At 51.1% G+C, this 26,987-nt stretch overlaps 2 protein-coding genes and 2 non-coding genes across 8 annotated transcripts; 3 read left to right on the forward strand and 1 right to left on the reverse strand.

Annotated features, from left to right (window-relative positions):
- The first annotated feature begins 4,453 nt into the window (after positions 1 to 4,453).
- Positions 4,454 to 10,947, forward strand: LOC112627371 (creatine kinase U-type, mitochondrial). 5 transcript variants are annotated; one of them, XM_025389526.1, is made up of 10 exons: positions 4,454 to 4,868; positions 5,639 to 5,959; positions 6,560 to 6,758; positions 6,963 to 7,058; positions 7,443 to 7,664; positions 7,809 to 7,894; positions 8,011 to 8,134; positions 9,782 to 9,916; positions 10,366 to 10,491; positions 10,698 to 10,947. In XM_025389526.1, exons 2-10 carry the CDS (start codon positions 5,811 to 5,813, stop codon positions 10,812 to 10,814), a joined length of 1,254 nt encoding a protein of 417 aa, XP_025245311.1. In that variant the 5' UTR covers positions 4,454 to 4,868; positions 5,639 to 5,810; the 3' UTR covers positions 10,815 to 10,947. The 5 variants fall into 5 exon arrangements, with proteins under 5 accessions (XP_025245311.1, XP_025245312.1, XP_025245313.1 ...); XM_025389527.1 differs by having other exon boundaries at positions 4,680 to 5,308; XM_025389528.1 differs by having other exon boundaries at positions 4,680 to 5,276; positions 6,468 to 6,758.
- Positions 10,948 to 11,213: 266 nt separating this feature from the next.
- On the reverse strand, positions 11,214 to 25,439 carry STRC (stereocilin). The gene is given in 23 exon segments (XM_025390828.1): positions 11,214 to 11,301; positions 11,498 to 11,649; positions 11,729 to 11,826; positions 12,069 to 12,217; positions 12,407 to 12,549; positions 12,930 to 13,085; positions 14,646 to 14,818; positions 15,697 to 15,854; positions 16,063 to 16,152; positions 16,351 to 16,556; positions 17,312 to 17,479; positions 17,661 to 17,699; positions 18,004 to 18,186; positions 18,540 to 18,672; positions 18,950 to 19,065; positions 19,203 to 19,389; positions 20,022 to 20,215; positions 20,333 to 20,437; positions 20,534 to 20,596; positions 21,544 to 22,802; positions 23,884 to 23,907; positions 23,996 to 24,805; positions 25,382 to 25,439. Coding segments are annotated over 23 exon segments (4,752 nt in total).
- LOC112628239 lies at positions 14,264 to 14,370 on the forward strand. Its single transcript, XR_003120400.1, has one exon. It is a non-coding gene; the product is annotated as a U6 spliceosomal RNA (small nuclear RNA).
- LOC112628196 lies at positions 19,821 to 19,924 on the forward strand. The gene has a single exon (XR_003120365.1). It is a non-coding gene; the product is annotated as a small nucleolar RNA U13 (small nucleolar RNA).
- Positions 25,440 to 26,987: the final 1,548 nt, after the last annotated feature.

Here is a 26,987-nt window from a genome sequence, read left to right on the forward strand (position 1 = left end):
ACAGGAATCAACGTGAATAGACGGAAAGAAGCAAGGAGATAGGCGAGTAAGGTAAGGAGGGAGGGGCAGGCAGGCAATCTTCTCAGGAACATCTATGTTAAATCAGATCTGGAGAAGGGGTAGAAGGGAGGGTACACGGTGTAACTTCTTTATCCCTTTGACTTTAGGGCTGCTTGCATATATTTAATTTCCTAAATCACTATGCACTTGATGGTGGACTCCATTGGTAGCGAAGAGGAAATATCAATACAAATTCCAGGCAGGAATACTTCCAACACAGAAAAACTCCTCAGGCCACCAACACTATTTTCTGCCCACCTTGAACAGTGGACACCTCACTTCCTTCTTAATGCAATTTTTAATTCTTCAGACACACTCCTCCTTCCGACTCTGATCAACTGTGCTCCTCTCCCTGTTCTCAGTATCAGCTGCTTCGTTCCATCTTCTTTTCCCAACTTGCTACGACTCTTGCCCCAATACTGACTGCAGCCTCCCCATCCCGTCCCGCATCATTGGTCAACTAATTCCATTAATCCAACTAATCCTCTCACTCACTGATTCCCCAGTATTAAACTCCTTCACCCCCTCGCACGAGTCACCATACTGGGTAACATCTTTATATTGACCCCCAGTGACCCCCCACAAAGACGGCCTGCCATCCATTCTTTCCTCACACCACCCCTCTCTCGAGGCTGTCTTCTCTCCGCCGCAACCCATTCCTCAAGCTACCCCCTACCCCCTGGACTCCAGCCCCACCCCTCCTGGCGCAGATCCCTTCCACCTTGATCCTCTCCCCTGTACGACTCCGCTCCTCCAGCCTCCCGCAGGACCCCCTCTTCCTCACGCAGACCCCCACATACCCATCCACCTCCTCTCCCGCCGACCCTCTCCTCGGTACTCTCCTCGCACAGCTCCGGGTCACGAATACCGCCCTCCCATCCCGACTCCACTAGCCTTTGCCCGCCCCCGCCTTGGCCGCCCCACTCTCCCTACGCTGACACTAAGGCCCCTCCGCTGGGCCTCCTCCCAAAGCGGAGCCCACCCAGAACCAACCGCTGCTCCGGAAATCCACCAAGCCCACTCTACCGCGCCCACCCCCTCCGATACCGCCCCCGGCCCTCACCCACCCGCCTCCCTCAGCTCGCGCAGCCGAACCTGCCGGCAGCGACACCTGACAGCGGCCCAATCAAAGCGCGACTTCTTTGCCGTACCACCAATCAGCGAAGGGCGCGCACCGGCAAAAGAGTCAGGCTGCGTTGGCCGGCGCTTCTGCGCGGAGGAGCGTGACCCCTGGTGGCTCCGGGAGGGAATGCAACTTAATGCTCCCTTTGATTTCTTACTGCGTCGCCAAAGTCCAGATGCATGGTCTAGACAGAGACGTTCCATGAGACGACGGTGGGGGTGGGAAGCCTGATGCTGAGAAAGAGGAAGAGGCAGAGTTTGTGCCATTGCTGCTCCTTCAGAGCAAAACCAGGTCTTCCAAAGGCGGGTCGCGGTGGCTCACGCCTGTAATCCCAGCACTTTGGGAGGCCGAGGCGGGCGGATCCAGAGGTCAGGACATCGAGACCATCCTGGCTGACACGGTGAAACCCTGTCTCTACTAAAAATACAAAAAATTAACCGGGCGTAGTGGCGGGCGCCTGTAGTCCCAGCTACTCGGGAGGCTGAGGCAGGAGAATGAGGTGAACCCGGCAGGCGGAGCTTGCAGTGAGCCGAGATCGCGCCACTGCACTCCAGCCTGGGTGACAGAGTGACACTCCGTCTCAAAACAAACAAACAAACAAAACCGGGTCTTCCGTTTGTCTTATGAGACAAAACAGGGTCTCATATATGTACAGATCCAATAAATAAAGGTTGAAAATATTAACAGATATAAAGAGGAGTGACAGGGAGACTGGAGACAAAAAAAACACAAGGAGAGAAGCAGATAAGAAAGTTAAGGGAAGGAACAGAGAGACATTTACAGAGGAGGCAAGAAAATGGATGGACCTGGAACTCTAGACAAATTGATTCCTATCTTCACAGCCTGTTTTTCTCTACGCTCCAGACAAAGCTGGATTTGAATCCTGGCCTTACCTTTAATAGCTGTGCAGCCTTGAGCGACTCACATAACTTCTCTGAGCCTTTATTTTTCTCATCCGTAACACTGGGATTAAAAACCTATGGCCGGGCTCCGCGGCTCACGCCTGTAATCGCAGCACTTTGGGAGGCCACATCACGCGGATCACGAGGTCAGGCGGTGGAGACTATTCTGGCCAACATGGTGAAACCCCGTCTCTACTGAATATACAGAAATTAGCCGGATGTGGTGGTGCGCACCTGTAATCCCAGCTACTTGGAAGGCTGAGGTAGGAGAATTATTTAAACTCAAGAGGTGGAGATTGCCGTCAGCCGAAGTGGAGCCACTGCACCCCAGCCTGGCAAGAAAGCCAGACTCCGTCTCAGAAAAAAAAAAAAAAACCTAATTAAGGCCAGTTGTGGTGGCTCAAGCCTACAATCCCAGCACCTTGGGAGGCCCAGGCAGCAGATTGCTGGAGTGCAATGGAGTGCAAGGAGTTCAAGATCAGCCTGGGCAACATGATGAAACCCTGTCTCTACAAGAAATAAAAAAGCTAGCCAGGCGTTGTGGCCTATGCCTGTGGTCACAGCTACTTATGAGGCTGAGGCAGGAGGATCACTTGAGCCTGGGAGATGGAGTTTGCAGTGAGCAAAGATCACCTCACTACATTCCAACCTGGGTGACAGAGCGAGACCCTGTCTCAATAAACAACAACAACAAAACACCTCACTTAAAGAGTACTGATAATATGGAAGCATTTTGTATTGTATATGTTATTGTTCTTATTATCTTTACATCTTCACTTGGGTTTCGCTGGTCAAGACAGTTGTTCCCTCTTTCTTCTCTGCAACATTAGAGGTCTTGCCACTTTTCCAGTCGTGCCACATTGTACTGACCCTACAAGGCCTCCTGAATGGACATAGAAATGATTCTAAGGGCTGCAATAGATTATTCTAAGAGGAATAGATGCCTCACTAGTTCATGCTCAGGCTCATACCCCCTCCACCACTCTAGCCCTTCAAACTAGCTATTTCAGCATCTTCCAGGTAGTTAACTTCCGTTACTGTCCCCCTGAAAATGTAGACTCTGTCCCTAGTAATCACTGGAACAATCCAATTCAACTCAATGAAATAATACATATAAAAGTTCCTTGTAATTGTAAAGTGCTTTAAAAATATTAAATACTATTTACAATAATTCTTATTAAATAAATAAAATATCATATATCAATACCATATATTGATTACTTCCATATGCTGTAAAATAACTTTTTAAATGAGCATTAATATATGATGTGCCTGTCAAAGGCACATGAGGGATAAGAAAAGTGCACAAGTGGCTGGGCGTGATGGCTTACGCCTGTAATCCCTGCACTTTGGGAGGCTGAGGCAGGCAGATCATGAGGTCAGGAGATTGAAACCATCCTGCTAACACAGTGAAACCCCGTCTCTACTAAAAATACAAAAAAAAAAAAAAAAAAAAATTAGCCGGACGTGGTGGTGGGTGACTGTAGTCCCAGCTACTCGGGAGGCTGAGGCAGGAGAATGGCGTGAACCTGGGAGGCAGAGATTGCAGTGAGCAGACATCACGCCACTGCACTCCATCCTGGGTGACAGAGCAGGATACTGTCTCAAAAAAAAAAAAAAAAAAAAAGAAAGAAAAGTGCACAAGTACATGTGTTTTCTCAGTGGAATTATTGTTCACATTTGGGAAGCTACTCTCTAAACTTGGGTAATTTCTCTACTCCTCTGGCTGTCTTATTTCTCCTTCTGTAATTATCTCTTCCCACTCCCTATTCCTTAATCTTAGTAACCACCCTCTCAATCAAATAGCTACCCTATGGCTCTGGAAGATTATCTCCCTATTAATCTGGATAAATACATGCTATTCTAAGAAGTTATATTTATTTACTCATGGCTACTTTTTAACCTAGGTAAAGAGACCCTACAACACAGGTAACATTTTCCACACTGCAGCTACATAACTCTGTTCTCTAACAATTGATGTCTTACCAGGAGAAGAAGGAATGGACCCAAAGGAGAGGTGGACACTTCTAAGAATATCCACAAATGAAGAAGGTGGAAAAAAAGAACACAAGGAAGGCCTAAGGGGAATGAAGGGAATGAGAGTAGTATGGGGGAGTTCTTGATGTAAAGGGAAATCTCTTTCCCAAATACTCTCTCTTAAGATTTCTGAGTATCTTACTGTCTTGCGGGTACAACAGGATAGCAGAGTAAGAGACTAATGCCACAGTGCTACTCCACCTTAACTGACCCTCTACGCTGAAGCCCCTCATCTCTATTTCAACTCTAGCATTCACTCTCCTTGCTACCAGGACAAGGTCAAGTCATACCTGGAGCTAGGAAACAAAGCCCTCTCAAGTCTGAATATGAGTTTTATGAGGAGAGAGGGCAGAAGAGGGGATCACGAGGAAGGCAGAGATGCCCTGATGACCTCATGCCCTGGTACACCACTTGCCTCTGGATTAAACAGCATTAGGGAGCCAAGAAAGGAAACACATGTGGTGTCTGGAGACCTGTGCCTGCCTGTCCCAGTCCCACACCCAGTCATCTCACCACACCCTTCACCACCTGACTTTACGTTGTCCTCCAGCCCAGGAACTAGGAACTACGGAGAGAGAAGCCAAGGGAGAGGAGGAAGAGGAAACTAACGATTCCCTGCCCAATACCGGCCCCACACCCAGCACCACCAACAGGTGAGCAAGCTTGCCAAGGAAACGCAGAGGGCATCCTGTGAGCAGCAAACACGTCTGAGCCTGGAAAAGAGACAGAGAAGTAAAAGATCAAAGGCGAGGTAGGGGGCAGGGAGGAAAGTGGGAGAGACAAAAGGAAAACAAAAAGTGGGGGATCATGAGAAGTAGAGGCAGGAAATAACAGGGCTTCAGACTTGGGTGCAGAGTGGAGGTGGAGGACACAGCACAGATGGCATAAGAATTAATATTTCCCTAGTTCCTGCCAGGGACTCCTTTCTCAGCCTTGTAAGGAGTGCACAGAGGTGGCAAGGAAGCACCTTGCTCCTCTTCCTGGTTCTAAGGAAAAGGTGACCTTGAGCCAATGGGTGTCTTTCCCAGTGCCTGCCTCTAACCCTGTGCTTTCTCCATATCCTCCTCTGGTATCTGTGTTTATTCCGCGGTTTCCCCGCGGCTGCCCCCGGGAGAAGGGAGAGGTGGCTGGGGCAGGCCGAAAGCAGAGCATAGGTTGGGCAATGTCACCCTTCCACACCTACAGGGTAGATGGATCGGGTTTCGGTTTAAACCGAGGGATTTAGGGGAAGGGTGTTGGGGTTTAGCTAGTCCACGCGGGTGCTGTCCTCCACTTGGTGCTGAAATCTGGGCCGCCACATCCCGGGGGCGGGTGGGGGCTACATCCCCGGCTTTAGACGCGCGAGTCTCAGGTCCCGCTAATTACCTGGCGGGTGCTGCCCACCCCTGCCCCCGCGCACCTAGCGCGGTGGCAGGGGGGAAGGCGGGGCCTCGGGGAGCCCCACCCCTGGAGACTGCGGCTGGGGCCTCCCCCTCCTCCGCCAGCCTACCACTAGCTCATTGCGCCTCTCCTGCAGTCTGGTTGGCACCGGCTCCCATTCCGGCTCCAGCCCAATCCGACCCCCATTTCGGCTGCAGCCTCGGACCTAGCTCCGGCCCTCAGTCTATCGGGTTGCATCCTCCCTCCCTGTTCCGGATCCTATCTTGCGCCAGCGCCTACTCCAGGATCCCGTAGCCAGACCTCAAGCCATGGCTGGTCCTTTCTCCCGTCTGCTGTCCGCCCGCCCGGGAATCAGGCTCCTGGCTTTGGCCGGAGCGGGGTCTCTAGCCGCTGGGTTTCTGCTGCGACCGGAACCTGTACGAGCGGCCAGTGAACGACGGAGGCTGTATCCCCCGAGGTAACAGTGCCTGAGGCGCGGGAGGAGGCAGGGGCAGGTGGTGATTGAAGGTGCGGGTAGAAATGAGAATCCGGGCAACAGAAAAGGGCTATAATCACGAAGGCCCTGGAGCTGGAGGGCTGTACAGTCTGCAGACCTCAGAGGGGTGGGGGTGGGGGGCCAAAATCATAAAGCAAGAACATTCCTGGGGACCTGCCAAGACCACCTCTGGCCCTATGAGTTCCAGCTGCACTCGCTGCCCAAATCCCTAATTATAAAGCCGGGAACTATCCTTTTCACTCCCCTCCATCTCCTTCCCTCATTTCCTCAATTCCTGTCCTTAAGGCTTTTCCCCTCCTCCATCCCTCGTGTTGTGTCATGGGAGGAAAGAACTGAGCAGATCTGGAGAAACTGAGCTGGCCAGCCAGAGGCAACTAGAACTACTAGAAAAGCATAGACTCTGAAAGTCCCTAAAGAGATTACCAAGGTTTAGCCTCTTTCTAATTCCCCCTCTTCCCACGGAGCAAAGCCAGACATGGCCAACTGGACAGCTCCCAGGTAACTGCACTAGGTCTAGGGTCTGTGCCCTCCCTCCATGGTCACTGGGTACCCCCTCCCCAGCGCTGAGTACCCAGACCTCCGAAAGCACAACAACTGCATGGCCAGTCACCTGACCCCAGCAGTCTATGCACGGCTCTGCGACAAGACCACACCCACTGGTTGGACGTTAGATCAGTGTATCCAGACTGGCGTGGACAACCCTGGCCACCCCTTCATCAAGACTGTGGGCATGGTGGCTGGAGATGAGGAGACCTATGAGGTAGGGGGTCCCCAGAGTCTCCCTGATGATCCAACTCATCTTCCCAGTCATCCCAGCTCCTTCCCCCTAAAGACCTCTCACTTTCCCCCAAGACTCTGAGCCCCCCCATTCTTAAGTGTTCTGACCCAGTGAAATCAATGCACAGTTGAAGTCTGGGGAGGGATCCCCTCTCCTTAACCATCTCTGCCTCTTAACTCCCCTTAGGTATTTGCTGACCTGTTTGACCCTGTGATCCAAGAGCGACACAATGGATATGACCCCCGGACAATGAAGCACACCACGGATCTGGATGCCAGTAAAGTGAGTTCAAATATCCCACTTCTGATTTGCATTGCTTGTGTACAACACTGTATCTCCCATCCCTTCACCTTATTTCCTGACTCATGGTCATTACATTGCTGAGCTTTTAATCTTAATGTAAGGAAAGAATCATATCTTAAGGGGCAGCATATATGGAGATGAAAGGATAGATAAGAATGACTATGGCCCGAGGTGGGCGGTTTGGGGAAGGGTCTGCAATGCCCCCTTCAATTGGAGTGCTTTCCCAACGGGCCTCTTCTTCCAATGCACGCAAGTAGAATGCACAAAGAGTCCTCTAATGTCTAAGGAAGATCTCTCCTTTCCCAGGGGCCCTCAGTTCCCACCGTGTTTCTGTGACTTATATTCATTTCCCTTATCTCCCAGATCCGTTCTGGCTACTTTGATGAGAGGTATGTATTGTCCTCTAGAGTCAGAACTGGCCGGAGCATCCGAGGACTCAGTCTGCCTCCAGCTTGCACTCGAGCAGAGCGACGGGAGGTGGAACGTGTTGTGGTGGATGCACTGAGTGGCCTGAAGGGTGACCTGGCTGGACGTTACTATAGGCTCAGTGAGATGACAGAGGCTGAACAGCAGCAGCTGATTGATGTGAGGGTCTTAAGAGGGCGCTGATTGGTGGGAGCAGATGGAAAAAAGAGCCAGAGGGAAGGCTGGGCCAGATGAGACATGGGCTCTGAGAGGCCCAGGGGCCACCATGAAGATTCTTAACCCAAGTCCCGTTACTCTTCCCAGGACCACTTTCTGTTTGATAAGCCTGTGTCCCCATTGCTGACTGCAGCAGGAATGGCTCGAGACTGGCCAGATGCTCGTGGAATTTGGTATGAGGCTGCTCCTTACCTCTTTTGTCTTCATGCCCTCATAAATGCTTTTTTTCCCCCTCTACTCTCCCAATTCTTGCCTTGCCTCTTGAACACTGTCCCTCTCCTGCCCTCAGGCACAACAATGAGAAGAGCTTCCTGATCTGGGTGAATGAGGAGGATCATACACGGGTCATCTCCATGGAGAAGGGTGGCAACATGAAGAGAGTGTTTGAAAGATTCTGCCGAGGCCTCAAAGAGGTTGGAAAAGATTGTGTAGGGGAACTAGGTGGGAGGACATAAGGAAAACCAAAGAGTAGCATAAATAATTATGTAATTTATCAACCCACCCAGGACATGTCTGATAGTAAAAAGGACTATCTAGGACTCACTCTAGGAATAAAGGTATAAACCAGCTGGGACCATACTGGGAAAACCAGGACATGTGGTCACCCTAAGATTAGGAAAAGAAAGAGTGTCAGGAACCTTAGGAAGTGAATAAGGCAGTTGCCAGATAATGCAAGAAAGGAATAACTGAGATGTCAGGTCAGTGCCTGGGATGTATGCAGTGGAATGGTGAGGTGTGCAGATAAGGAAAACATTTGAGCTTAGACTGATGTTGGAGGGAGAGGTTGCTTTGTTCACGACTTTAATATAACCATCCAGGTCTGAGCCAATGTAGGCCTTGACTCTGGGTTCTATCATTCTTGTTAAAGTATCAGGTCGAGGCTTTAAGTTGAGAGTTGGGAGGGAGACTGGGGAAGGTGGAGGATAGAATGGTTCGAGTTCTAGAATATGTGGCTCTATATGAGAGGTTGAACTGAATCATCAGTCCTACATAGATGGGGTCTCCATATTCAAGTCTACATTAGAAATCCCCATAAACTCAATTCAATTCTTACTGTATGTTCTCAAACATACAGTTCTATTTTAGGTTTGCAAAGAAAAAGGGCTCCTCTTTTAGATTCTGAGAAGTTTCTACTATTTTAGGCAAGTAATAGATAACATATTCTGACTATGAGTGGGTCGGGAAGTACCTTTAAATTATATGCCTCAGTTTCCTCACTATAAATTGGGATAATGAGATTTTCTACATTTTAGGTTGTTGTGGGGATTAAATGAAATACAGATAAAGTACTTAGTCCAAAGTAAGTGCTTAATAAGTGTTAAAGTGTTAGCTGCATTATTATTCTAGATGGAAGGGTTTCCCCCATGTTCAGCATGTAAGATATGCCCTATGCCATGGTTCTTTCTGAACTATAAACAGGATCCTTTTACTCACGTTGGGTAGTAGTCTTTGTGACCGTCACTCTGGTAGATCCCTTGTCTCTTCAACTCCAATAGTCATCTTCATGACTACGTGGTTAATTGAAGCAAAACACCTTCCCCTGTCCCTATTCCTATGAATCTGGCTTTTCTGCTCTGTTTTCATCTTTCTCTGCATTGACACAGGTGCTCCGTTCACAGCTAACAGAACGTTATCTTACCTCTTCCTGGCAAAGCTTACACCTTCATCTTCTGTCTGAAAGGACCCTTCCAAGCTCTAGGCTCATTAGCAAAGCAAAGATAATTGATGCATGCAGAACTCATTGAATAATCAGTCCTCTCTCAGTTCAGTTTACCACCTCTGTTCATTTCCCTAGATCATCCCTCTTACACCACTCCTTCGAGTTTTCTTCTTTCACATATTATTTCACAATCTCATTATTATGCACATCATAATTTTGCATCATGCATGCATGAAAACAATAACAAGCCATTTTCATTAAAAAAGACCAGTGTCATCCATTCACAGCCAAGTTTCTGTTCTAGACATATTTCTAGTGTTCTTGTGTGTCTAGCTAAGGGAGGGTCCAGGGTTAATGAAATATCCCTGATTTTTCATTAACAAAACCTTTGTGGACTCAGGTGGAGAGACTTATCCAAGAACGTGGCTGGGAGTTCATGTGGAATGAGCGTTTGGGATACATCTTGACCTGTCCATCTAACCTGGGCACTGGACTTCGGGCAGGAGTGCACATCAAACTGCCCCTGCTAAGCAAAGTAAAGGAGTTGTGGGGTTACAGAGGGGTGTGAGTAAGGAAGGGTGGGTTGTGGATGGGGAGGGAGTGGACCCTTTGGAAAGGAGCCAAACATGTTGTAGCTAAAGGGTCAGGGGACAGGCCAGGCACAGCGGCTCATGCCTGTAATCCCAGCACTCGGGAGGCCAAGGCGGGCCGATTACCTGAGCCCAGGAGTTCAAGACCAGCCTGGGCAACCTGTAGAAACCCCATCTTTACTATAAATGCAAAAGTTAGCTGGGTGTAGTGGAGGCTGAGGTGAGAGGATCACTTAAGCCTGTGATCACTCCAGCCTGGGTGACAGAGAGAGATCCTGTCTGAAAAAAAAAAAAAAAGTCAGGAAACAGAGCTCTGAGCATGTTCAGGGCTCTTTCAGGTAGGACTAGTCTCTGCCTCTATCGACCGTGCTCCCAATCCCTATCTCCTCTCTAGGATAGCCGCTTCCCAAAGATCCTGGAGAACCTAAGACTCCAAAAGCGTGGTACTGGAGGAGTGGACACTGCTGCCACAGGCGGTGTCTTTGATATTTCTAATTTGGACCGACTAGGCAAATCAGAGGTGAGATCCTAAGGGATTAGGGTGAGGAGAGCTATAGCTCTGTGGGGGCTGAAATATGGCAGTGAGTGAGCCTCCGGGATGTAACATAATCTGAAATGAAATTCAGGTCGAGTGGGGAGGCAACTGGAAATGAGCACGCAAGTCAGTCAGTGCTAAAGAAAAGCTCAGATTGTAGGAAGCAGAGATCAAAGATTAGTGTCCTTCAGGTGGAGCTTGTGCAGCTGGTCATCGATGGAGTAAACTATTTGATTGATTGTGAACGGCGTCTGGAGAGAGGCCAGGATATCCGCATCCCCACACCTGTCATCCACACCAAGCATTAACTCCCCACCACCAACTGATGACTCAAGATTCCCAGGAGTTCTGCTCATTCTAATGATGGCCCATTCTACTTGCTCTGGACCTGCCCCCGCATCCCCTGCCTCCATCCTAGTAAAGACTCCTTGCTATGCTGCAGCTGTCTATGTTATTTCTAATGGTGGGGTGAGGAGGGGAGCAGGCTTCAGGAAATGAAAAGAGGCAGTGGGATTATTTATGATGGAAAGAGACTCCAGATATGGCATCCTGGGAACACTGATTCTCAGGTGGGTGGAAAGCATTAACATTTTACCCATATTCCTCATCAGCTTCTGAAAATAATCAGGATGCACTTCTGTTTGCACTTTATTCATTATGACTTAAGATTTCTCTCCCCACAATCTCCTTCTACTGTAGAGACAGGCTCAGAGCAGGTGGCCAAGGAAGCTGATAGTCAATACCAGGGACCAGGAAGGTCGTGACCAGTCCTGGAGGCCCCAGGATGTACTTCGACTTATAATAGACAGGGAATGGGAGTCATATCACAACTCTGCTCTCCAGGAGCATTGATACTTGGAAATTAGCGCTCTGCCTGTAGACTCCTTCACTCCAGGGATCTCCCTGGGTGCACTCTAAGAGCCAGACAGCACCAGATTAGGGGTTTGATTCAGGGTCAGGAGATGGAGGCTCAAGCTGTGCAGCTGGGAACTCACCTTGCTGTTCCGGGCTCTCCTTGCCCTCATGCTGGGCCCATGCAACTGCTCGTCGCTGCTCAGGACTCAGAAAGGCCATTTGCTCAGGAGTGACAGCCACAGCCTGAGAACTGGTGAGACTAGATAGTTGGGTGGGACTAAACACCACCTGGGGGCAGGGGTAGGAATCAGTGCATGCCAGTTGGGCCCTGGCTCTCCTGTGGTCACCCCAGTCCATTAATACTTACAGCAAATTTAGGAGGAGGGATGACAGAAATGGCAAGAGGAGTAAGGCCCTGGATCTGTCCCTGCAGCAGTCCTGAAAGAGCCAGGTCTGGGATCCCAGCTGTTGAAGCAAGTGGCATCCAAACATTGTCTTAGACTCACCTTCCTTCTCTTCAAACAGATAGACCTTCTCTAACTACTCCCAAAGTGCCCTACCGTAGACCTTCCCCAGTATGTCTCTAGCCCCTTATTTAAACACCCTCTCAGGTCCCCACTTTAAGAATTGCAGGGCAGTCTTCCATCCAGTCCACCCATGGTATAGAAACCAAACCAACTTGCACCAGCAGTAGCCCAGCTCCCCACCTGCTATGGTGCCAATTTCAGTGAAGATCTCAGGCCCCCAGTTACTGATTGGGCCAAAGCCACCAGGCAGTACAAGGAGGTGGGCCAGAACCTCCAGTTGTTCTTCAGAGCACTGGAGATGCAGGGTGCCCAGGAAGAGAGCTGCTTGGCTGTAGAACAGTGGGAAGGAAGGAAGAAGAATTCAGCTTCAGCGAAAGGGGCTGTGGTCATGAGACAAAGGAAGAGATGGCTTCAGATTAGTTCCCTTCCTCCATGGGACCAGACCTTCATGATCCTTCTTTCCCCAGTAAGTCCACCTTTACCTCAGCACCACCACCCTCAGCCCCTTCACAAGTGACCTAAACTCCCAACTGCTGATGTGCTGGAGCTCCTCTGGCCGCAGTCCACAGAGCGTATAACCCAGCGCTGTCAGATGAATGAAGTCCAGGTGGCTCACATGCCGACCACTCTGCCGTAGGAAACTGGAGACCACAACGCGGAGCTGGGGTGGGGGTTGGGGGCAGAGGGGAAGGAGAAAAGTTATGGAGAATGAATGGACAGGGAAGTGATAGGTGTTGCTGGGTTACACTCTGTTACTATTAAGACCTAAAGAGTCACGGGGAAGGCTGAGGACTCAGAAAAGAAAAGGATAGAAAAAGAAGAGGCCTCCAGGAAAAGAGGTAGGAGACAGTATTATGTGTTCAGGGCCTCAGAGTGAATAAATCAGAGTCCTGAAGGTCACTAGTAGGGGGTATCAACAAAAGATAGAAAGAATGACCAGGTAGGGTCACAGGAAAAAATTCCTTGGGCTTTAGATGATCTACAGGGCTGGGTCTGTGGGATGGGTGTTTGGGAAGTGGTAGGGAGGAGGAAAGGTGTTACCTGAGTGGAGCTCCAGCCATCTATCTGCCCCAGGGTGCTCAGCACTCCCCAGTCCACTAGGATCAGCTCCTGTAGTTCCCGATCTCCTAGCCCTATTAAGAGCCGACTGAGCTGCAGGATCTGCTCAGGACGAAATCCCCGGGGGGGACCCCACAACTAGGAGAAAGAGAGGAACAATGTGAGTGGAAAAGCAGTGGATTGGGAGTCAGAATGCTGGGTTTTAAGTCTTGCCTCTGCCCTTAGCTGTATAACTCTAGGCAAGTCACCTGCCTTTTCTTTAGTTTCCTCCACTGTCAAATGAGACAGTTGCCTTACAGTTCCTCTAACGTGTTTTGAAAGACAATGCAGGCCCGGCGCGGTGGCTCAAGCCTGTAATCCCAGCTCTCAGGAGGCAGAGGCGGGAGGATAGCTTGAGCCCAGGAGTTCAAGACCTGCCTGGGCAATATAGCGAGACCCCGTTTTCCACAAAAAGTAAGACAAAAAAAAAGACCAAAAAAAAAAAAAAAAAGCAAAAGACATTACAGTCAGTGGAAAAGAAGAGCAGACTAACTCTAGTCCATGAGTGCTACACTTTTATGTGCATCAGACATAGAGACGCTTATTAAAACACAGATGCCTGAGGCCCAGCAGAGTGGCTCACAGCTGTAATCCCAGCACTTTGGGAGGCTGAGGTGGGAGGATTGCTTGAGCCCAGGAGTTCAAGACCATCCTGGGCAACATAGCAAAACCCCATCTCTACCAAAAATACAAAAATTAACCAGGTGTGGTGGTGTGCACCTGTAGTCCCAGCTACTTGAGAGGCTGAGGCAGGAGGATCCTTTGAGCCCAGGATGTAGAGGTTACAGTGAGCCAAGATCACACTACTGCAGTCCAGTCTGCGTGCTGGGTGATAGAGTGAGACTCTGTCTCAAAAAAAAAAAAAAAAAAAAAAAAAAAAGCAGATGCAGATGTCTGGACTCTTTCCCCCAGAGGCTTATTTATTTACTTATGAGACTGGGTCTTGCTCTAACACTCAGGCTGGAGTGCAGTGGTGCGATCTCGGCTCATTGCATCCTCTACCTCCTGGGCTCAGGGGATTCTCCTACCCCAGCCTCCCGAGTAGCTGGGATTACAGGCATGCACCACCATACCCAGCTAATTTTTTTTTCTATTTTTAGTGGAGACAGGGTTTCACCATGTTGCCCAGACTGGTCTCAAACTCCTGGGCTCAAGCAATCCACCTGCCTCAGCCTCCCAAAGTGCTGGGATTACAGGCATGAGCCACTGCGTCCAGCCTCCCCAAAGGTTTTTATTAAGTCAATCTAGCATGGTAATCTGGCACTGACATTGTTCCTGTGCTCAGTTCAACAGCACATACACAAAATAAATTGGAATGATACAGAGATCAGCATGGCGCCTGCGCAAGGATAACACACAAATTCATGAGGCATGCCATTATATTTTAAGAAAGAAAAAAAAAAGAATAAAGAAAAAAATCTGTTCTCTTAATGATTGTGATACACATTAAAATTTGGTAACCACTGCTATATTCCCTCTATTCATTATACTAGCTCTCTTTCCTCAATATTTATCCCCCCTCACTTCCTACTTGTGACCCAAATCTTCTAACTCTTTTATCTCCTGCTTCCCCCACCTCTCATCCAACTTTCCATTCTCTTCTCCTACATCACACTCAAAGAGCTTCCTCATGGCCGACCTTACTTGGCTCTCCATCACTAACCTGTTTTGCTTTCCCCATGCTGCCCACAATTCCTTGTGCCCAAGTCCTGCATCTCCTGCAAATAGTGTCAGGCAGTCCTCAAAGTCTGAGAGCTCCATCTCTGCAATCTGGGTTGCAGACCAGGCTGCTGGGAATGTCCCTCGTACATCTGCACAATTTGGCACAGGTTCTGAAGGGGGAAGACAGGGCCAGGAGGTCAGTATGGTAATAAAATATGCCCAGAGATATCTGTAGATGGAATGACTCTTCCAACCTTTGGAGGACGGAGCACTGTGGCAAGTAGGGACCGAAGGATTGTTACAAGGTAAGATGAACAGGGCTTAGAAGATAATAGAACAAGAAGTGATTGGAGATGCCAAGTCCCTTCTTTTATAGATGGAAGACTGAGGACGTTGGTCAGGGATTTAATGGCAGAGCTGAATTTGAACCCAGTTCTCTAGCCTCACAATGTCTCCTTCAAAGCTACTAGGGATCTCCCCAGCAGAAAGCTCCACACTTAGCCGAGCTAGAGCTTTGTCAGCTGTTTAAAGAGACAAGAGAGCAGGAAAATGGAAGTTCTAGGCTAAAAGAAAACTTAATAGTTTACAAACTCCCAAAGCTATAGAATTCTAGAACTACCCAGCACTTTGGGAGGCCGAGATGGGCGGATCACGAGGTCAGGAGATCGAGACCATCCTGGCGAACACGGTGAAACCCCGTCTCTACTAAGAAATACAAAAAATAGCCGGGCGAGGTGGCAGCGCCTGTAGTCCCAGCTACTCGGGAGGCTGAGGCCGGAGAATGGCGGGAACCCGGGAGGCGGAGCTTGCAGTGAGCTGAGATCCGGCCACTGCACTCCAGCCTGGGCGACAGCGCGAGACTCCGTCTCAAATAAAAAAAAAAAAAAAAAAGAATTCTAGAACTAGAAGAGATCTGAAGATCATCCCTCTAACCTCTTTGCTTTATAAATTAGAAAACCCAGTCCCAGAGAAGAGCACATGTAGAACCCAGACTGTTTGACACTCACTGTACATCCTGCTGGACATATGAGTATTTGGGTAGTTTCACCTGGAAGATCCTCAGCAGCTGGTCGCACAACCCCTGCTACCAGGGCTGCTTTCTTGGCAGCCAGCTATGGCCCCCTAATCAGCGGTCCAACTCTGCTCTGCTCCCAGCTCTGCTGCTTTTCTAGAAGCCGCTCCAGGGTCTCTGGACCCAAGGCCTCCTGCATGAGAAGGTAGAAGGAGAGTAGGGAGATCTGGACAGATCAGGGCCTGCTGCTGTAGCTGTAATTCCAAAGTCCGGTCTCTGTTTCGCAGTCTCCCCCTAGATCGAGGCTTCATATCCTTTGCCTTCTTTGGCCATGGGTCCCCATAACCAGCTCACCAGTCCCCTCTATGCATCTACTCCCTTCCTTTCTTCCTTCATCTCATCCTGGAGATCAAGGAAATTGCCTCAGTAGACAGAGTGAACACTAGGCATCCAGCTTGCTCTACTTCATCCTGGCTCCACAACTCTGGTTTCCTGGGGACAGGAAGAAAATCGGGGGCTGGGGAGCTGAGGGAACTGTGAGGAAAAGGAAGGGGAAAAGAGGACATGCTAGGATTTGGGACACAGGGCTCCAAGGGACCTTAAGAATATAGAACAGGCTGCCACTGATGATGGTGGTTGAAGGATTGGGTACAGAATGAGTTAGAATCTGAAGTTCTCAAAGGTCCATACCCAAGAACAGACTCCTGCAATAGCAGCCATCCCAGCTCTGTGGCAAATGTCTCTCCTAGGCAGAAACCTTGCAGCTGACTGAGATGGGACAGCAGGATCTGTAGGGGGATCTGTCGTGTGCTCTCTATCCCCAGGAATCCAACCAAAGGGCCTAAGGTCTCCAGCACTTCCCCTGAGAGTGGAAGACTCCTTTGGAGTTGTAGCAGCTTTAATGGGAGCAGGGGAAGCAGGCAGTCTGGCCAGGTGGTGGGAATAGTCTGCTGGCAGCGATGGGTATAGCAGTGTAGTGATAGGTGAGAGTCTGGACTTGGCACTCAGAGAAAAGAAACCATGGGGGTGGAAAGGGACCAAAGCTGGGACAGAAGTGGAATGGTATTTGCCATTGTAGCAATAAACGCCTAAGAGCCTCACACTGCAGGCTGCTGTGATCAGGTGTTGCTGCTAGTTAGGCACCAGGCGAACAAAGTCCCTTAGCTTCTCTGAGCCTTGGTCTTTTCAGCTGAAAGCAGGGTGGGTGGCCTGGAAGATTTCTCAGGCCCTCGCAGCTTTGACATTAGTCTAGGACAATATGGGTGGATAATGCTGTCCTGCATCTGGAACTGGGGAGGGCTGCTAATGGGTACAGAGCTAACCAGAACTCTCAGGGCCACTGCAGGGTAGTAGGGGAGGCAGCACCAGCCATATGAAACTGCCCCAAAATGGGGAGAGGAGCTCAGCTGGGAGATCTCACACTTACCTGACCAGGGACACACACAGCTGGACCAGCACCTGTTGTACCCATATTTTTCACGCCATCTTTAACCTGCATGAGAATTGGGTGTGTGTGTGTAAGTGGGGAGGTATGAAAGGCCTTCCCTGGCCTCAGGGAAGACGCCTTCCTCGGCCTCAGGGAAGACGCCTTCCTCCCAACCAGAGAGAGCCCGTATCCCTGATTGTCTCATCCTCCTTGCTACTCTCATACCCGAAAGGTCTGCAGCAGTGCTGCGGTCTGGCAGGCTGAGAGGCGTGACAGTTCAGGGGCCAGGCAGGAACAAGCCCCAACCAGGACTCGCCTAGGGATGGCCTGGAGTGTCTGGGGGCTGAGGCCGGGCAGCAGAAGATGCAAGGAGCAGAGTTCCTCCAGGGATAGCTAAGGAGCAAGAGAAACAAGAGGTCTGAAGAGGAAGGGAAGGGTGGTGGGGAAGACAACAATCACAATGCAGCAAGGCAATAAGTATGAGGGGAGTGGAGAGAGAGCAGGGGCAGATGCAGAAGCCAGGGGAAAGGGGGATAGAGACCTCTGGCGAGAGGCTGAGGTTGCAGCTACTCACATCGTGCCTAGGAAGGAGCCGTCCAAGCAGCAGGACAGCCTGTGTTGGGATGGGACCAAAAACAACAGCTCTCAGGACCCAGCAGCCAGGTCCTAAGTGGGTTCCTAAGGCAAACCCTCCAAAACTTCCCACTCCCTCTTAAACATCCCCAGTAACCATCCTCAGTGACTCAGGTCCCTTCTTGATCTGAGGAAAAGGGAATGAAGGTGTCCTCGTGTGGACAGAGTTTACCTCTACTGTTCACCCAGGGAAAGGAGGGGCTGGTTTTATCCCTGAATGGGATTCTCTTGACAGGGTTCAAGCAGGGATGGAGGGTGCATGCCAGGGAGTGAGAGAGGCAAACCTGAGCAGGTGTAACACTAGCTCCCTGCAGGACAGGAAGCATGGCTCTAAGCTGGGGCTCGGACAGCTCCTGCAGGAAGCGGAGGCCCAGCTGAGGGAAAAGAGGGGCCCAGACCTGCAGCTCCCGGGGGCTCAGCACTGCACCTCCAGATGAGCGCAACACCCCCAGAAGTTCATATGCCACCTGTAACCAAAGAAGGGTTAGGACTGGAGAGAAAAGACAGATGAACCTTGAACTTCCTCTCTAATCCCACATCTGAATTTCCCAGGGCTTGGGCTAGGGTTTGGAACTAGGGATTGGACTGGAGTAGATTAGGTTCAAAATGGCAAAGGGTGTGTTTGGGGTGCCACAGACCAGATAGGGAAGGGCCAGGAAGAGGTGGTAACAGGTAAGAATGGCCATGGAGTAAGGAATGGAGGTTGCAAAAGCGGGATGGGGGCCTGGCACCACTGTGCTCAAGTTGACACAATGGGAAAGCCATCCACACAGACCCACGGGAAGCCCACAGTCTTCTAGGCTTGTGCTGAGGGGCTCACCCGTCCTTCCGGGCTGAGGGTCCCGTTGGCTGCACATTCCAGCAGCCCCCGTTCTACCGGCCCCATCGGATCACTCAGGGGCACTAGGCTCTGCAGCTCCTCAGGGCTCAGGAAACAGGCGAGGGGCCCAAGCCTGAGGAGGGCATGAAGCTGACCTTTGTGTGGTCCCTGAGACTAGCACTAAGGCAGGCCTGGCAGCAGACCGTGTGGGTACATACACTGGGCACTCTGACCACTACACCACTACACAGGGGCACCATCTATAGACCTCTCCTGGAACTCTGTGCTGCCTGGGGCCACTGCCTACTCCCTTGCCCCTTCCTTCCTAGAACACCTACCCAACATGACACCTGTACCTTCCTCTCTCTACCTCTTCCACTCTGGCCTTGGTTACTGATCCCACAACTCACCTGCGTACCTGCTCCTCACCATCCTGGACACTCTGGTTTACCAGGCTGCGCAGCACATGGCGAGCATGCCCGGGCCCCAGACCTGCTGCTGGCCAGCTATCCTCCAGGGCCTGGATCTGAGATGGGGGAAGTTAGCTCGCACTGGGGTCACTGTGGGGTTCTTGCAGGGAGGGACCACTGAGAGACACGCCATTGACTCTCGTCCCCACTAGCAGAGGATGGGCCAGTCAAATAAAGAAGATGATTCTCATACCTGGTGAGGGCTGAGCTGCAGAAAGTTCTCCAGAGGGAGGTGGGGGAGGAGGGGCAGCACTGCCCACAGCAGCTCCTGGGGCCAGGCAGGCACTTCCCCAAACAGTTCAGGGGCCAGCAGACGCTTTGCCAGAGCCTCCTTCTGTTCAGGCCTCATTCCTGGGCTGTAATCCCGGATGGCAGCCAGGCTACGAGGAGTAATGGGTCTTAACCCTTTGTCTTCTTCCAAACTGTTTTCCCCTGACCCTCTGCAGCCCTGCTGTCTAGATAGGAAGGAGACTCTCTCTGTTTTTGTTTTGTTTTGTTGTTTTGTTTTTAAGATGGAGTCTCGCTCTGTTGCCCAGGCTGGAGTGCAGTGGCACGATCTTGGCTCACTGCAACCTCTGCCTCCCGGGTTCAAGTTATCCTCCTGCCTCAGCCTCCCAAGTAGCTGGGACTACAGGCGCCCACCACCAAGCCTGGCTAATTTTTGTATTTTAGTAGAGACAGGGTTTCACCACATTGGCCAGAGAACTCCTGAACTAGTGATCTGCCTGCCTCGGCCTCCCACAGTGCTGGGATTACAGGTGTGAGCCACCACGCCTGGCCTCTCCCTGGTTTTATAGAGAGGACCTCTCTGATCCTTTTGTAGTTCATTAGCATCATGACTGGGTTTTCACACTCAGGTATGAGATGCGCCTCTCTCAAACCTTGTTACGATGTTGGCACATTACCTATCTGGCATGAAAGAAAAAAACAGGAGCTCCAGAAGGAGCTGCTCCAGCTGGATGGGGTTGGCCTGACTCTGACAGGAGCAGGAGGAGTGGTGCAGGAACCTTACACACTGTCGTTGACTAACAGGGATGGTGGGAAGCGCATCAGGTCAGAGACAGCCAAGAAAGGGATGAGTGGTGACAGGTCAATGAAGAGCTGGGAGGTGAGGCGCGGGTACCGCTGGAGCAGCAGGGCTGTCAGGCGACCCAGGGCCTGCTCCTCGGATGGTGGTACCTGTGGGGGCACAGGAATGGATTCTGCCTCTGGAGATGCTCAGTATCCCTGCCACTTCCTCTCTGGAGTTCCTCCTCCCACTAAGGCAAGCCCTCTGAACACTAGGCTCCAGGTGCCCTTGCTCCCCTCTTTCTCTATGCTCACCTGCAGCTTCCCCTGCAGCATGAGTGTCAGGAAGCCCTGTGCAGCCTCCCTCTCTGCTGAAAGCACCAGCTGCTGGAGGTTTTCTGGGGGCATATGCAGGTATGCCTGTGAATAGGAGGTCCTGGTGGGTATGGCCTCACAGGGCAGGGACCTCTGGCCATGGCTGTCACCCAGCCCACCCATGGGCCCTCCACCTGTTACCTGCACTAGAATCTGCAGGGCCCAAACACTCTTTTCCCTCTGGAGCAGATCCCACAGCACAGGCTGGTGGGAAGAAAGACAATATGCCAACAGAGCTGTCTTCTCTGTCTCTCCTGCAGCTCCCCCAGGCTTTCCAACTCCACTTGCTGGGATGCTCGTCCTTCATCTCAACTGTGATTCTTCAGATATTAAGCTCTTTTAGGTCCAGGATCATATCTCTAATTTCTCTTGTACCCTCTCCCATGCCAGGTCCATAGTTGGATCAATTAATACTTGCAGACTTGAACCAAATACTATGAGACTATCTAATTCCATTTTACTGGGCCCAGGGCTTGAAAAATGGAGCCCCAAAATGGAGTAAGGAATCTTTATATATCCTACAGAACCTAGCAAAGTGCCTTGCATATAATAGGCATTCAGTGAATGAATTACGGTGTTTAACATATTCCCACCCCTCCATTCTACAGAGTAAAAACTGAAGCCCAGAAAAACTAAATGAAATTGCTTGCCTAAGATCACACTAATTTGTGGCACAGTTGAACCTAGAACCAAAGTTTTCTGATTGGTAGTGTCCCTGAATCTTTCTCATTCCTGCCTTATCTTCCTGTATTCTGCCAGCCTCCAATTCTCAATCTCTAGGAAAAAAATCAAGAGTCCTCTAACTTGATCCTTTTTCTTTCTGGTGCAGAAAGCAAAGAGCCTAAAAGAATAACAAGGTAATATTTATTGCGTGCTTGTGTATCATGCACTGTGCTAAGCCCACAGCATGTATTATCTCATATACCAGTATCATCCCTAGTTTATAAATGAGACAAGAAAAATATTGCTCAGAGAAGTTAAATAACTCATTCAAGGCTGGTCACAGAACCAAGATATAAATCCAAGACTGTGTGACTCTAGAGCTGTGTGCTTCAACTACTACCCCACACTACTGCCTCTGAGTACACGAGGAATTCCCCTGGAGGGCCTTCTCACTGTTCTAGGAGCTTTCCCTCTGGCAGAGCACTCACACTAAAGCAGGCCAGCAGCTCCATCTTGCTTATACCAGAGCTGGGGTTGACAGTGGGTTCCAAGCCTGGTGGGGTTGGCTGCTCCTCCTCTTGTTCCAGGTATTCCCCAATTGTCCGTAGCACACTGCGCCGGCCCTCTGGGCGAAAGGCATCCCAGAAGGAGCAGTTGTCCAGGAGACTGGAGAGCAGTAGGGCCCGACCCAGCATCCCCTGGGCCTCAGCGCCCCCAGCCCCTGGACCCAAGAGGAAGGTCAGCAGGCGGAGGAGATAGTGTAGGCGTGTGGCGTGAGCAAGGGCTGGCACAGAGGACTGACAGCGTGGCAACTGGGATAGCATGCCAAGGAGGAAGGGGCCAGGGGTCAGACAGAGTGGGGATGGTCCCAGTGGTGGCAGAGAGGGCAGAAGGGGGCCCAGCAGCCCTTCTAGGAAGCAAGTGTCATTGCCCCCACGACTTATCCGGCACTGGCCTGCTAGCCAAGGCCAGAAGGGCACCAGGGCCTCATACATGGTGTCATTGGCACAGACCATCACCAGGAAGCTGCCCCCATCTGGGCAGCGTTCCCCACAGGGTCCAATGTGGCAGGGTGGGGAAGCAGTGACATCTGGGGTGGGGCCCTGGCACACATGCTGGACCCAAGCCTGGTTGCTGGGGGGCACAGCCTGTAGACTTGCCTCCCCACACAGTCGCTCAGCCCACAGAGTCTCGTTCTCCAAGAAGCAGCCCCAAAAGATGTCTGGGGTGAGGGGAACAGGGGGCAGGCCTTCAGGGCAGCTGGTAGGGGGTGGGAGCAGGCCAGCACAGAGCCGCTTCACCAGGCGGCGGTTGGAGCCAGACAGGGCTGAAAAGGAGAGGTTACTACAGATCGCATTCAAAAACTCATCAGGAAACTGGTCATGACAGGCCTGTAGCCAGCCTTGGGCACCTGGTGCCCATGAGACTGCATACCACACAGCGGTCTGGCAGATGGCAATGGTGCTGGGAGGGGGCTGTGGAGTGACAGGCTTGGTGTGTTGGCAGAGCAAGTGGATGGAGAAGTTGGAAATGCTGTAGGGTGGTGCTGGGCCTGAGTGGTTCTCACAGAGGGCCTCCACAGTGATGGCTCGCCGTTGGCGTGGGCTGATGTGGGCTGAGGGCTGAGGAGCTCTGGGCAGAGGCACACCTGCGCTCAGGCAGTGAAGGAGGGCAGGGGGTAGGGGTGGTGATCCAGACAGAAAGCCCAGCACCTGGACATCCCAGGAAAGGTTGTGCCGGACGCCCCTGGGTGCAGAGGGAGGAGCAGGCAGGATCTGGTCAGTTCACATTTCCTCTGGCTGAAGATTCTGACCCTGACCCAGAGCCCTCAAGGGGCATGGCAAGCATAGGCTTTTCTACAAGCGAGGTCCCTGAGAGTTTAGGCATTACTGGTTGAAATGCTGCGACAGGGCAAAAAGGAGAGAGCTGCCCCGCCAAGCTCCAAAATCACCTAGGAGAAGCCCCAGTTGGAATGCTTTCTGTCCACCTGGCTCCCTTCTGTCTCCTTTCTTCATATGCTTTCAGATAGCTTACACACAACCCTCAGCGGGCTTCCCGTTAAGAAATCTGCTCAGCAACTCAATATGTCTAACTATGCTCTGGCACTGTCGTACTGAAGTAGGAGGAGGGTAGAGGAATCCAGCTGTGTCCTTATTTTCCAAATCCCATCTTTACTAGCTAACATTATTAAGCACTATGTGCCAGCACTGTTTTAAGTTGTTTGCACACACAGTATCAACTCATTTAATCGGGTGCAACAACTCTGTGGTAACTAATATTATCATTCTCATTTTATAAATGGGGAAACTGAGGTATAGAAAGATTATGTAACCTGCCCAAGGTCATATGGCTAGGAAGACGTGGAGCTGGGACACCAACCCAGACAGTCACACTCCAAAACCACTAAACCACACTCCTCCCATCAGTTTTCCTCTCTAGAGGCTGATGTCGTCAGCTCTCCACCTCTAGATTTTCCAGGCCCAATCCCTCAGAACTGGTCCCCTCTTACTTACCATAAGAGCAGCTGTTGGCCGGGCGCGGTGGCTCAAGCCTGTAATCCCAGCACTTTGGGAGGCCGAGACGGGTGGATCACGAGGTCAGGAGATCGAGACCATCCTGGCTAACACGGTGAAACCCCGTCTCTACTAAAAAAAAATACAAAAAACTAGCCGGGCGAGGTGGCGGGCGCCTGTAGTCCCAGCTACTGGGGAGGCTGAGGCAGGAGAATGGCGTAAACCCGGGAGGCGGAGCTTGCAGTGAGCTGAGATCCGGCCACTGCACTCCAGCCTGGGCGACAGAGCGAGACTCCGTCTCAAAAAAAAAAAAAAAAAAGAGCAGCTGTTGAAGGTTACCTAGGATGGAAAGAGTAAGGAAGAGAACTACCCCAATTTCACTTTCCTTGCCCTGCCACATCCCAGCCCCAGCCCTGGCCACACTCACCTCCCTGGCACTGCCCATTGGCATCAGGCTCTGGCTGCCCCAGAATGGAAAAGACCTCATCCTGCAGGGAGTGAGTGACACGGAGCAGCCCCTCCTGAAAGGCAGCATAGAGGGGGGCCCCCACTGTGCGTAGCAGACCGCCCCAAAGCGCCTCCTCGGACCCGAGCTCCCCTGTTGGGGTAAGCAAACCCAACAGACCCTGCAAAAAGTGAGGAGCTGCCTCCCTCCCATTGAGGCCTGTGGCATTGGTGGGATCCACACTGGGCTGCACCTGCACCAGAGCTTGCCAGTGTGTGCCCTCTAACAACAGCAGCAGAGAAGGCAACCAGTCAGCAGCCAGGACACAGTCAGAGGGCCCATTACGGGTGCATGGGGGCCGAGTTGGGGTAGGGGGGCCCCCAGGAACTAAGGCTCCCAGCAGCACCTCCACAAGTCCACCCAGCACCCCTGCCTGGTGCACCAGGAAATCTCGGGGAGTCTGCTCCTGTCCCAGCAGTGCCAGCAGATCCCCCAGCAGCCCTAGCATTGGCTCCCAGTCCGGGCTGCCTCTCAGTGTCACTAGAAAATCATGGAGCTGGAACGCAGGTGGCTGGAGAGGTGGGGGCTCTCCTACTGGTACTTCCCCCATTCTCCCAGGCTCAAAGGAAGAAGAAATGTTGGCCAGGAATGTAGAGAACCGTGAGTGGCTCAGGGAGCCCTGGGAAGCCTGGTCCAGAGTGGAGAGCAATGACTTCAGGAAGGAGAGACCAGGGTCCGGGGACTGAGGCCCATAGGGGCCAGAGTCACTGTAAGGAGAGAAACCAGAGGTTACTAAAGGGGAGGAATATAGAGCCCAAACTCAACCCTGCCTCTGAGCACAGTTCTCTACCTGGATCTAAAGATGAGGTGAGGGGATGGTCAGCTGAACCCCTTTCATTGGCCCATAGTAAGTCTTGGCCTGCTTTTCTTTTTTTTTTTTTTTTTGAGACGGAGTCTTGCTCTGTCGCCCAGGCTGGAGTGCAGTGGCGCAATCTCGGCTCACTGCAAGCTCCGCCTCCCGGGTTCACGCCATTCTCCTGCCTCAGCCTCCCGAGTAGCTGGGACTACAGGCGCCCGCCGCTGCGCCCGGCTAATTTTTTCTATTTTTAGTAGAGACGGGGTTTCACCATGGTCTCGATCTCCTGACCTTGTGATCCACCCGCCTCGGCCTCCCAAAGTGCTGGGATTACAGGCGTGAGCCACCGCGCCCGGCCTGGCCTGCTTTTCTTAGCCCTCATTTTTTACTTTTGCATAAGTCTCTGCCTCTCTCCTTTGTCCTTCTATCTAACAGGTTAACCTCCACATTTTTAAAATCTTTTTCCATCCACCCTCCTCCTCATCCCCAGTTCTGTTCCCTGTTCTTCTCACCTGCAAAGGACAGCAGCAGCAGCAGCAGCAGCAGCAGGGGTCAAAGGCTCAGAGCCATGTTTCCAGGTGAACACTGGTACCGGAGGGGAGTTCTGGTTAATCTCAACTGTGTGGGATAGCCAGGTGAGGGCAGGGCACTGCAGGCAGCCTGAGGCTCCACTGACACTGTAGTGTGGTCTTTCAGGAAACAATATCTGTAACCTGACAGCAGGTTTGTTACCTGAGCCACTGAATATCTGATCCTTTGGCTCTGGAGAAGGGTATGCTTCTGTGAGAGGAACCAATGATAGGGGATCCCAGGGGCCCCTCAGAGGAACCCAAGGAGATTGCTTGAGTTATGAGCCCGTGATGCAGAAAGGAATAGGCAGACATGGAGATGGAGAACTGGAGAAGAGGTGTGTAAGGGTGTAATCTGGGGTTCTGCAGAAACATAGAAAACAAAGAGGATATGAAGGAGCTAAGAAGCAAGTAGGATTTGAAGAAATTGAGGAAGAAAGGATGCCCAGGAGCAAGAAACTGGGCAGCAAGGTATAAATAGATGAGAAATGAAGACAGAGGTCTGGTCCAAGGATGGAGAATTCAGGAAGAGGAAAGCTGCTTTTGACTCACTACCCAGAACCACAGAGTGTCAAGAGCTGAGCAGCACCCCAGAGATCACATAGACCAAACTTTTCAACTTATGGATAAGGAAGCAGACCCAGAGAAATGTGATTTATTTATTAGGCCATTCAAATGTTTGGGTCTTCCCTTCCCCTCTGGGATCCCCTATTATTTGGTTCTTTCTCTGTGGTCTAGGTGAAAGCCCTCTCAAAAACTCTGAGCCAAGAGAGAAACCAGATTCAATCACTACGCACAGGGACTGATCTCCCTACACACAGAACTGCTCATGGAACAGAGAGAGAAAGAGATGTCATTCAAAATAATCTGGACTGGTCAGGGTTAGAAGTCTTTTTTGTTGTTTTCATGTTTTTTTTGGGGGGGGGGTTTGATTTTGTTTTTTTTGAGATGGAATCTCTCTCTGTTGCCCAGGCTGGAGTACAGTAGGGCTATCTCACCACTGCAACCTCTGCCTTCCAAGTTCAAGCGATTTTGCTGCCTCAGCCTCCTGAGTAGCTGGAATTACAGGCATGCGCCACCACACCCAGCTAATTTCCGTATTTTAGTAGAGATGGGGTTTCACCATGTTGGCCAGGCAGGTCTTGAACTCCTGACCTCAAGTGATTCGTCCACCTCAGCCTCCCAAAGTGCTGAGATTACAGGCTTAAGCCACTGCCACAGGCCAGGGTTAGAAGTCTTTTCCATTCTCCATTTATATTTTCCCAAAAGCCTTCACTTTACACCAACTCTAAATAGCAATTCAACACTGAAGCTATACCCAAACTTTTATTCTGTCTTTCTTTCCCTAGAACCCTTCCCCATTCTCTCCCTCAAATCCACACATGGAACTTCATTATTAATGTGTTTCTGACCTAGAAGATTCACTTAGGATCACGGAGTTTTACTTTTATGTATTTATTTAGAGACAGGGTGTTGGTCTGTGGTCCAGGCTGGAATACTCTGTATGATTCTAGCTCACTGCACCCTCGAACTTCTGGACTCAAGCAGT

Source organism: Theropithecus gelada, chromosome 7a (assembly GCF_003255815.1).
Source record: "Theropithecus gelada isolate Dixy chromosome 7a, Tgel_1.0, whole genome shotgun sequence".
NCBI lineage: Eukaryota > Metazoa > Chordata > Mammalia > Primates > Cercopithecidae > Theropithecus > Theropithecus gelada.